This window comes from Aethina tumida, chromosome 4 (genome assembly GCF_024364675.1).
Source record: "Aethina tumida isolate Nest 87 chromosome 4, icAetTumi1.1, whole genome shotgun sequence".
Taxonomy (NCBI): Eukaryota; Metazoa; Arthropoda; class Insecta; order Coleoptera; family Nitidulidae; genus Aethina; species Aethina tumida.
The window spans coordinates 3,171,743-3,183,949 of NC_065438.1; the positions used below are offsets into that span (position 1 = coordinate 3,171,743).

The window sequence follows — 12,207 nt, forward strand, 5'->3', positions numbered from 1 at the left end:
TCAACCAACTCGGAAATGATTTTAAACGTTCCCCAGAACAATCTAGAGTTACACAATAAAACGTAGTACTATTATATAATAGCAAGGCAATTTCTTTGAGGAAAAAAGTGAAATGAATTAAGGCCACAGACTGGTATGTATGCGTAATTAACCGTAAATCATAAGGTCGCCATGATTTTGCCACAATAACTGACAGCTTTTAATATACTGGAAATTAATTCTTTAAGTTGGTTCATTGAATGAACTCTATATCCTGCTGTCAATTATTTACACGCACGACTAAATTAATGTGTCGAATTTTTTTCTAGATTTTTATCAGGCCACTTAATTTTTATAACAATTAGTTTTTAATTCTTAAAACCGGATTTGCTACCAATAAAAAAAAAACACGAAAAATGTTTTAGACTGATTTTAATCTTATTTTTTATTTAATATTGTCTTATTTCATATTTTATTTGAACATATATTTATAATTGTAAATAAAATTTAATAATTTTTGACTAACACATATTTACTTAGTTTTTTAAAAAAATATAAAACATTTTTGGTACGTTTTACACTAAAAAAATTAAATATAAATTAAATAGGATTCTCAATTAATTTAATTTTTATATTAAATACAAATTATATAAGAATATGAAAATTGTACTGAAAGAAGATAAAAATTAAATAATATAAGGTTGATTAAATTTTAATAATAAAATAATTGTTAAAATAAGCTAATTATCACATTTTTCACATGATTAGAACATCAAAATATATTTAAAAAACAATATCAATATTAAATAAACTAAAACAATTAATATAATAACATACAAGGTGTTTCTAAAATGGGTAGTTAAAATTTAGGAGCAATTAAAACTCGTCCAATAATGAAGAAAATATATATAACATGTTTTTTCTGTAAAATATATGGCGCCCAAAGTTAAATTAGAAAAATGGTTTTTCTCTCATATTTTCGTAACCTTTGATCCTATTCAGTTTAAATTTGGTATGTGTTATCCTAAAATACAGGGCTACAATTTAATGTAATAAACTTTTTCCCTATTATTACAGTGGCGTAGGTTCTGGGTAATTTTTCTCTTTTTCCCGCCCTATTTTCTACCCCACTGAATATTTTTTAAAACTACTAAAGTTGTTGTATTCCTTGTATAATTTAGAAAAATAAAGCACTCTTGATTAATTTTGATTAACACAGCCGTTTTCGATATAATTGAGTTTTAATGTCTTCGTTTTAATTAAAATAAACATTAAAACTGAAATATCTTAAAAACAGCTGCAATAATCAACAGTAATCAAGAGCATATTTTTATTCTAAATTGTGTAAAGAATATAAAAAATTTAATTTTTTCAAAAAATATTCAGTGGTGCAGAAAATAGGGCGGGAAAAAGAGGATAAACCCCCACAATCTAGGCCAATGTAACAATATGAAAAAAACTATTACATTAAATTGTAGGCACGAATTTTAGGATGATATATACCAAATTTAAACATGATTGAACCAAAGGTTACCGAAATATGAGTAAAAAACAATTTTTGAAATTTAAATTTTCGACTATAGGAGAAAATTTTATTTAAATTTTCTTCATTATTGGACGTGTTCTCACTGCTCCCAAATTTTTATCAATTATTTTAGAGACATCTTGTATGTTCTTCAAATATATTAATTATATTAATTAATATATAAATTATAGAGTAAGATAATTAATTTGAAAAGGGTTAAAAATTATTAAAATAATAATAAAAAATCTTTTAGCATAATTTGAATTTATTAAAAATATATAAATCTTAAAAATAATATTTTATTACAGTAGAATTTATTTATATAATAATAAGAAAATTAAAACCTAAAAAATATTGAAAATAATTGAGTAATTATTTAAATTTAAAAAAAAAACACGTATAACTTTTTAATTTTGAATATAATTTCATTTTTTGTGTTATTAGATACATTATATATTTAAGCATTTTTTAATAAAATGATCAATTTATAAAATGTAAAATGCATTATTTATTTCATAAAATAAAAAATAAATTGATCAATCTTCAGAGTACCAAAACGCAAAACTTTTTAATTTTGAATATAATTTAATTTTTTTGTGTTATTAGATACATTACATATTTAAGTTTTTTTTAATAAATCAATTTACTTCATTTCATTAAAAAATATATAATGTATTAAATACTTCATAAAATAAAAAATAAATTGATCAATCTTCAGAGTACCAAAACACACAAAACTTTTTAATTTTGAATATAATTTCATTTTTTTATGTTATTAGGTACATTATATATTTAAGCTTTTTTAATAAAGTGATCAATTTACTTCATTTCATTAAAAAATATATAATGTATTAAATACTTCATAAAATAAAAAATAAATTGATCAATCTTCAGAGTACCAAAACACGTATAACTTTTTAATTTTGAATATAATTTCATTTTTTTATGTATTTAAGCTTTTTTTAGTAAAATGATCAGTGTATAAAATATATAATGTATTATATACTTCATAAAATAAAAAATAAATTGATCAATCTTCAGAGTACCAATGATTTTTGTTATCGTTTAGAGCAAAAGTTGTTAATTATTATTATGAAAACATTGGTAATATGGTACTAATTAAGCTTCATTTCACTCAATTTTTAGACAGTCAAAATTTAATGAACTGACTACAATAGATTCATTAATAAATACGTTGGTACTTTCTACTTGTAAATATTGTTTTTCAAAATACTTTCATTGTATTGTTTCTCATAAATTTATGTAAATTTCCTAATTTATGTAACATTCGTTTCTCATATTAAAGGCAAAGACGCACCCTATAAATAAATCATAATCTGGAATATTTAATTTATCGTGATCATGATTAATACTTAATGAATTCGTTCTAGTTTCTCTTCTCAATTTTGTTACAGATGGTAGTTTCATTGGATGGATTGCAAGACCAGCAATTTTGACCCCACAGAAATGTTTCCTTATTTATGATCAATCCGCGAGACATGCACTTTCATTTTTATTGTCTAACTAGTAATAATTGAAAATTTTCACGTCCCACAATAACCGACAACAAAATTACTAACTTTGCTTTTGTGTATGTGCTGATGCTGATACTCCGAGTCGAACTCCGGCTCCGAGAAGTAGCTGGGATCCTCGAAGTGTCCGACGCCTCCGGCTATCCCTATGCCGGCCATTGGAAGTCCGCCGGACACGTCCGCCGATTCGAACAGTCTCAGCACCGAACGGTCGCGGATCTCGCGCAGATGCGACCTAAAAACAAACCCCAAAAAGTTGGTCAACAATCGAGCCGTGCAACAAGTTAACGCCGCACGTTGCAAATTTGTTTAGGCAACGCAATTATACAGCTAAATCTTTTAAACTTGTTAAGAAAGTAAAAGTTGTATTGCAAAACGTTTCGCAGAATCAGAATGTGTCGTGCAATTATGAATTATGTTGATACTATTTGGACCTACCTTAAGTCTTCCAGTTCGTAAAACATGTCCTTAGATGAGTCGTGGATGTAGATTTTGACGTTTGGTGAGTCCAGATAATCCATGGTTAGTTGTTTGGGGAATGATCTGACGAACAAGGCCTTTACAGTGTCTATGGAAGTGATTTCATTTGGCAGTAAGGCTCTTTTAGTTTCGTTTCGATATTGCAGAAATACTAATCCTGAAACAAGATAAACTATTTTAAATTATATAGTCGTTTTAGAGTAATTAAGACCAATATTTAATATCGTGATGTTGATGCTAATGATAACGACTGGAAAATGTCAAGTAATTTTAATGCAGAAACTATTGATTAACCCTATATTCATTTTCATATTTAAGTGTCGGACTAATTTAAAATCAATATTGCAGCTAAAGAGGCAAAGAAAGAAATCGCTGTGATAGTGCCCAGTAATAATTAATGAACCACTCCCAAGTTTTTATCTAGAGCATATTAATTTTTAAATATTTGACGTGGCATTCTAAACAGACAAATGAATTTTATCATAAAATTTTCATAACATAAAATATAAAAATGATTAAATAAATGAACTAAAATTATATGTGGTGACTAATTAATTAATTTTATTGATTAATTTTATCATAAATTAAATTGTTTAAGAATAAAATCATTTATTAATATATTTTTTAAATTTCGATAAAAAAACAATTATGTAATTAATTTATTCAAATTATTTTCTATTACTTAAGTTTTGTAACATTATTTCAATTTTTATATTAAAACTTAATCATTAAATTTAATTTATAAGGAAATTTATTGAAATGTTTATGTTCCTTTTACAAATATTTAATATAACATATAATTTTTTATGTTATTTTGTTAATGAATTGAATTTTTAAGGATTTATTTAAAATTAAATAGTCTAACTGAATAATTTATTCATTTTCCACATAAAAAGCTTAAAATATTTAATTACTTGTAACATTTTATTTTATGGTTACTAATTATTCAATTTTATTATTAATTTTATCTTAAATGAACAATTATATTAATGGTTTATTAAAATTAGCATACTAATTGCAAATTACTTCAAGAATTCTTTTTAAAAATAAATTAATTAAGCTTTAACTTAAATAATGGTTTAATAATTACACTTTTTACAATTTAAATTTATATACAACATAAAAATATAATTTTTATATTATTTTTTGTTATTGATTTTTTTAAGGCTTTATTTAAATTTAAATAATGTTTATTCAAACAGTTTTAGTGATTAAATTGTTTTTTCTTTATATAAAAAGCTAATTTATTGAACTGAAAATAATTTCAACATTTAATTACTTCTTATGTTATATTTTATGCTTAACTGATTAATTTTTCTCATAAATTAAAAATTTAAAATGTTTTCAACATTTAATTTCTAATTTTATTTTTTATTTTTCATTTATTATTGTTATTAAATTAAATTGAATTATTTATAATGTTTTTTTTACACATGAAAAACTTAATGTTCATTAAATGTAAAGTAGTTATAGAAAAAAAAAAATTAAATGTTGTACACGTTTTATATTGTATTCATTTTAAATTATTTTAATTTTATGTATATTTATTTAAATTAAGAAAAAATGTTAATTAAAATAATTGAAACCTATTTTTTTTTAAATAAATCGTTATTTTATAAATATGAAGCAAAATTAAAAAATATAAATTAATTAACATATTTTCAATAAATTTATTTGAATTGTAAAAAATTTTCTTATTAGATGATTATTAAATTAAAAGCTTAATTAATTTAGATTCAAAAAGGATTCTTGAATTCATATGCAGTTAATATGTGTCCTTCCTCCAAATTTTTTTCTAAAGATTCTCCTGAAATTTAAATTTCAAAATTTTTATTTTCTCATATTTCTGTAACGTTTAGTTCAATCGTTTTTAAATTTGGTATGTATTATCCTAAAATACGTGGCTACAATTTAATATAATAAACTTTTCCCATATTGACACAGTGGCGTAGATTCTGGGGGGTACTTCTATTTTTCTGTTGTATTTTCTATGATATTGAATATTTTTTAAAACTTTTAACCTTTTCATATTTTTTGCCCAATTTGGAAGAAAATTGTACTCTCGATAAATTTTGATTATCACAGCCGTTTTTGGGATATTTCAGATTTAATGTACACTTTAATTTTCATCAAACATTAAAACTGAAATATCTTAAAAACGGCTGTGATAATCAAAATTAATTAAGAGCACCTTTTTTCTTTTAAATCATGCAAAGAATATAAAAAGTGTAATAGTTTTAAAAAATATTCAGTGGTGTAGAAAATAGGACTAGAAAAAGAGGAGAACTCCCCGGAACCTACGCCACTGTAACAATATAGAAAAAAATTTATTACAATAAATTGTAAGCATTTGTTTTAGGATAATCTATACCAAATTTGAACATGATTGAACCAAAGGTTACGGAAATATGAGGAAAAAACAATTTTTAAAATATAAATTTGAGAGGCTGTATTTTCTTCAGAGGAAATTTTACAAAAAATTTTTATTAAGATTTCCTTCATAACTACTCCCAAATTTTGACAACTTGTGTATTATTAATTAATTAACTATACTTAGAGATATTAGAGATTTAACACAATTTCATGTTAATGACCTTTTTGTTAAGTAGGAAATACCCCAGTCCGTTCATGTAAACCAATTTCTAAAAATATCTAAAAGTGAATGCTGTATAAAAATGACGAAACACAATGAAAACAAATTAATAAGCAAATCGCCGCGTTCGCCGACACTAAATCGACACATGCTCAAATCCGAAATAGATTTCGATTTAGCCTAATTCGTCCGAATTACCGGAATATAACAGCCTTCATAACCGATTGCTTTGGGGGGGACGTTATGTAACTAAGTGGGCGTAGCTGCAGCTCGACTCTTTCCAGATTAGCCCCGTTGAATTAGATGCGAGGATTAAAAAGTTGGTAATCATTGTTTGCATGGCGGACTTTTATCCCATTTAAAATGGGACTGTTTGAAAACTAATTTTAAAGTATTAGCTGAAACAAAAGGGTGGAGTGTGAAGGGATTTGAGAGAAAAATTTCGCCGAAACTATTATCCACGGGCAAGGCCGAATTGCCATTGTTTGCTCAGCAATCAAGGCGACCCGGACGATGGGTTATTGGCGCTCCGGAGTTTAGAAATGGCGGGCTCAAAGGATATTTTCATAGTCTTACCTAATGGTCTTTCGAGTGTTTTACTTGGTGTTCTTACAACTGGCAGCGAGCTTCTTTGTTTGCCGCCGCGACGGAATCCGGTGGAGCTCGTCTCCACTTCGGACATTATTCCGGGGTCGTCGTCGAACAGCATCGCGTTTGAATGCAGACCGTATCCTCTCGGCTGTCCCTGGAAATTAATAAAGGGGGGACGATTTTATCTCATTTCTAAGGCAACTCATTTTTCTTGTTTGGTGATGAGTGTCACAGTCAAACCCATTCATTCATTCATTCGTACTTTCATCTAAATATTAATGAAGGTTATAATTGTAACGGAAACTGCTTCGTTACTTCACCTTGTGCCCCCCAGTCTGGTCTAGTTTCATCATGTGTACCAATTTATAATATTTCCTTATTACTTTAATCAATGGTTTACGTGCTAATTAATTAAGTTTTCGTCAACAACTCCGTGTGTAAAAAATTGTCTCCTGTACTTTAGAAAGTCAATTAATAAAAGCGTCGGATTCAGCAGACCCTAATTAGTATTCCAAGGCAATTAAAACTTGCATGCTTGTAGATTTCAATGTTACATTCTTGGTGAAATGTTTTGTTACGTAACACAAACGTGAACCAATTCACAGATGCTAGTTTACTATCTCGTTAATATTTTTTGCAAGTCCAACCGGAAAAACGGACAAAAAACCATTTTTACATAATTTAATATGACATTAACAAATGCTGTGGTCTCGTGATTTAAATTAATTTGTAAAAGTGGTCGTAAAATACTAAACTTTAGAAAGTTAATCAATAATAACAGTAAAATGTGACAAATTATTAATAATTTTACGGGTTAGTTAGGTACGGTTCATTTCACTCACTCACCCACAATTGTTTATTCAAATCACTGTTTTATATGTGTCGCACAATCATCCCGCATATTTTTTGTCGACCAAATATACGGAAATTAATAATTCAATGTTTGCGTGCGTACATTTGAGCGAAGATAAAAAAAAATATTCGCACGCAATACACGGTGTACGTGGAATTGAGCAGTTTGTCGGAGTCAGGGGTGAAATGTTGCAAAAATCTGATTAATCAGTCGGGACACATCATTGGTGCATGTGTAAAATCGATATTTTAAAAGCGACGACAATCATGTTAATTAAAAGCATTGGTTTCAAATTCTCTCATTGATTTGAAGCTGTGTTGCTATATAGAGCTGATGAGGGGGTGTACAAATCCCAGGTAAATATTAGGAATTAATTTTAATTAACCTAAAACTGGCAAACATCAAATTTCTTATTTTTTATGGGATTCCCATGTTTTTCATATTGAATAACTCCCAATTTTATGTTTTTTTCAGAGATTCCTCTGATTTCTTCTCTTTCATATTGATTTGTGTCTAAATATATTTATAAAAAATGTTAAATAGGCAAATAAGAAGCTTTAAGCTTCGTATTTGTTCAAACTTATATTATACACCTAAAAAATGAATGTATTTGGTATTATGTTAAAGTTGGTAAATACAGCTCAATTACATTCGTTTCTTCAGTGATTCCCCTGTTTTCTTCTGTCTCTTATTGATTTGTATCCAACTTTATTTTCAAAAAATGTTAATTTTTGGACATTTATTTTCAATTTTATATTATATTGATAATAAAAAAGCACAGAAAGTCTTTCATATTTTTTTTGTAATTATCTGTAAAATTTTTGGGTATATATCCTCAAAATTAATTAATTTGTCTTTTCACACCATTTGGGTATGTGTCAAATTAATATTTTAAAAATGGCGACATCTCCAGTAATTAATACTTTTTCTACTAATTTAAATTGACTATTATCCTAAAACTGACAAATAACTCCAAATTTTATGCTTTTTTTCAGGGATACCCCTGTTTTCTTCTCTTTCATATTGATTTATGTCTAAATAAATTTATAAAAAATGTTAAAGAGTTAAATAAAAAGCATTTAAGCTTCGTATTTGTTCAAACTTATATTATACACCCAAAAAATAGAGGTATTTGGTATTATGTTAAAGTTGGTAAATACAGTTCAATTACTTTCGTTTCTTCTGTGATTCCCCTTTTTTCCTCTGTCTCTTATTGATTTGTATCCAACTTTATTTTCAGAAAATGTTAATTTTTGGACAATTATTTTCAATTTTGTATTATATTGATAATAATAAAAGCACAGAAAGGCTTTCCTATTTTTTGTAATTAACTGTAAAGTTTTTAGGTATATGTCCTCAAAATTAATTTGTCTTTTCACACCATTTGGATATGTGTCAAATTAATATTTTAAAAATGGCAACATCTCCAATAATTAATGCTTTTTCTACTAATTTAAATTGATTTATTGACTATTATCCTAAATTGACAAATAACTTCAAATTTTATGCTTTTTTCAGGGATTCCCCTGTTTTCTTCTCCCTCATATTGATTTGTGTCTAAATATATTTATAAAAAATATTAAATAGTTAAATAAAAAGCATTTAAGCTTCGTATTTGTTTAAACTTATATTACATACCCAAAAGATGGATGTATTTGGTATTATGTTAAAGCTGGTAAATACAGCTCAATTACATTCGTTTCTTCAGTGATTCCCCTGTTTTCTTCTGTCTCTTATTGATTTGTATCCAATTTTATTTTCAGAAAATGTTATTTTTTGGACAATTATTTTCAATTTTGTATTATATTGATAATAATAAAAGCACAGAAAGGCTTTCCTATTTTTTGTAATTAACTGTAAAGTTTTTAGGTATATGTCCTCAAAATTAATTTGTCTTTTCACACCATTTGGTTATGTGTCAAATTAGTAGTTTAAAAATGACAATAACTGTAGCAATTAATACTTTTTCTAATGATTTAAATTGATGTATTGATGAGTTACTGATTTATGTAATAAATAAATGGAGATAAAATCTGACCAATTATTTGGTAAATGCGGATAAAATTGTTTGGGTATGGGAGTTTTTGCACCGGTCCTCTAACAAGTACTAATGAAACCAGCAGACTTGGAAGTTTACAGCAAACAAGGAAGGAAAGAAAGGAAAAAAATGCACAAGTTGAAACAAGGAATCGATCCTGCAATAAAACTCTAAAAATAAACCCTTACTTCTAAATCCATTGTTCGTGAGAGTGGCCCTCCCTGTCCCGCCATCGCGAGATACTGTTGATCTCCGCCGCCCAACGTGTGCCTCCTCGGGTCGTCTCTCCTCGTGTTGCGGCTCCTGCCCCTCACTTCCCCATCCTTCTCTAGTCTACCTGAAGTTGGAAATTATTTATCTCATTAGTGCCGGAAACGGATGTGCGAAAAGTTCGCCGGCAACAAAAAAAACCCTTTGTGAGTTGCTGCGAAATTATTTGGATCGATGTTGATGGGGGTGTTATGAACAAGGGGCGATACAGTGTCTCCTCGGCCTTTTTAACGGTCATTGTACCATAAAATGTCTCGGCTAGTGGAGGATCTTTGTGTCTTGCCCGGAAGGGGAGCCGAAAATTATTGAGGTGGTTTTTGTTGACGTAATCACATCCGGAGACATTTTATTTTTATTATTATTATTATTTTCTTTGTCACCAAATAACGAAAAAATTAGTTTTACAAAATATTCTGTGGCATAGAAAATAGAGTGGAAGTACTATTTTCTGTTACAAAAAACTATTTTTATAATACTAGAATCTCTAAAATAAGAAATATCTCAGTCAATTAATTATAAAATAAAAAAAAAATATTTATGTACTTTATCTTCTTTGGTTACTTAACGTTAATTGAAACTATGTGAGGATGTGAATTTCCTTATTAATTTATTATCTATTTCAACAGATGCTCAATCAAAAAAAAAAAAAAAGTTTCCTCCAATAAACTTCGGAAATTCCATCCATAAATATTTCGCACATGGACTTAATAACAGCCGTATAATTTCCTTCACCGTTTATCGTCAATTCAGACTTATTGACATTCATTAGTTCCATTCGTTGGATATCACTTTCTTCGAAGAAGAAATTATTTCTCTGTGCACATGTAATTTGTTCCTCGTTCAGATTTCCATTGACATTGTACCTACAAGTCTAGTTGCTGTGAATAAATACATTAACAGCTCGACTGTCGGTCACGCAAATCTTTCATTGTTTATAAGGCAAGTTTGCACGTTTACTGATTTTTATTGATACGCCACAACGGCCGACGATTCGGACTTTTCACTGCGGGATACATTTGCATCGTCTGCATCGAATCGATTCGGTCTGACATGAACTTTGCCCCCTTGATTTAGACGACACCAGAGTGAATTCTTCTAACGGAACATTTTTCATAATTGTTTCAGCTCTAATTAAACGTTCAGGCTTTTCGTTTTGCGTGGCGATTTGCATTGAACAATCAAGCTGGAAATTGGGAACGAAAGCTTTGTTTCAAAATTTGTTATTCCCGTCCAGTGGACAAATTGAAAGGATCGAAAATTAAGGTAATCAAATCTGGACATTCATTCGTTTTGTTCTGTACTAAATTATTGGATGAGATCGAAAGTGAAAATATAACTGTGAGTTGTCTGATTGGAATTTGGGTAAAATTAAACACACAAGGATTGAAAAACCAGAAAGAACTGTTCTTAAAATAGCATCCATAACTACTTTAAGAAACATCATCGAGAGGTATAAAAATAAATTAATTACGGACTAGAAGATTGACGTAATAACATAAACCTCATTTTGTAAGCAAAGATGAGTTACCTAAAATAATTATTATTTAAGATTTTTACGTACTATAAGTTACTTAAAACTTTTAAGGACCTACTGATTAACTTCAGTTAAAGTTTTAATTATCTTTTACATTTTACTTTTAGAAAGTATATTAGTCAAAGTATTAAAATTATTTACAATTAATACTCAGATTTAAATCTATTAATTTACAAACTGTAACTGTGACTATCACAGTAATCTGGTTATGCATAATTGTATTTAAAGTGAAAAGTAAAAATTAATATTATTAGCACATAGTGTCAGAGGCAAATTATTTAAATTATTGAGAAATAAGTGTGGTGGTTACTTATTGATAAAAGCAAATAAATAAGTGCATTAAGGTAAACCAGTAATAAATTAAAATGACAAAAATTATAAACCACCATACCCATATTTCCCAACGTTTTAATTATTTATAATGTAAAACATCCATTATTTTATTATATTGATTATAATTAATTAAAATAACAATATACCACAATAAACATTTTTATTTACTGCGGCCAAATTTAATCAAATATTTGGGATGACAACAAAATCATTTATATAATTTTGTATTATTGGCACGAGAAATGATAACGTAGTAAACTATATATTTTTAGAACAAAGTGAAAATCATAGACTTACTCAGATTCTATTCTGAAATATTTATATGTTATTATTTACCATATTTGAAAACTTGATTTATAAAACTATCAATTACAGTTATAATTTATAATCATAAATGTAATTAATAAAACTGGATTTCACATTTTATTATTTACATAGCAAATTTTATTGTTAATATTAGAAATATTATATAAAATTTA

General features: G+C 27.3%; 1 protein-coding gene across 9 annotated transcripts in view; it reads right to left on the reverse strand.

Annotated features, from left to right (window-relative positions):
- LOC109599546 (coiled-coil domain-containing protein AGAP005037) overlaps positions 1-12,207 on the reverse strand; it is a 37,606-nt gene that overhangs the window by 17,790 nt on the left and 7,609 nt on the right. For 8 of the 9 annotated variants that reach the window (XM_049966808.1, XM_049966812.1, XM_049966811.1 and 5 more), the window contains 4 exons: positions 9,780-9,928; positions 6,686-6,854; positions 3,475-3,688; positions 3,085-3,271 (listed from right to left, as the gene is read on the reverse strand). In XM_049966808.1, the coding sequence (XP_049822765.1) occupies positions 3,085-3,271; positions 3,475-3,688; positions 6,686-6,854; positions 9,780-9,928 (719 nt within the window). The remainder of the gene's footprint in view (positions 1-3,084; positions 3,272-3,474; positions 3,689-6,685; positions 6,855-9,779; positions 9,929-12,207) is intronic. The other variant, XM_049966810.1, reaches the window with a different exon arrangement.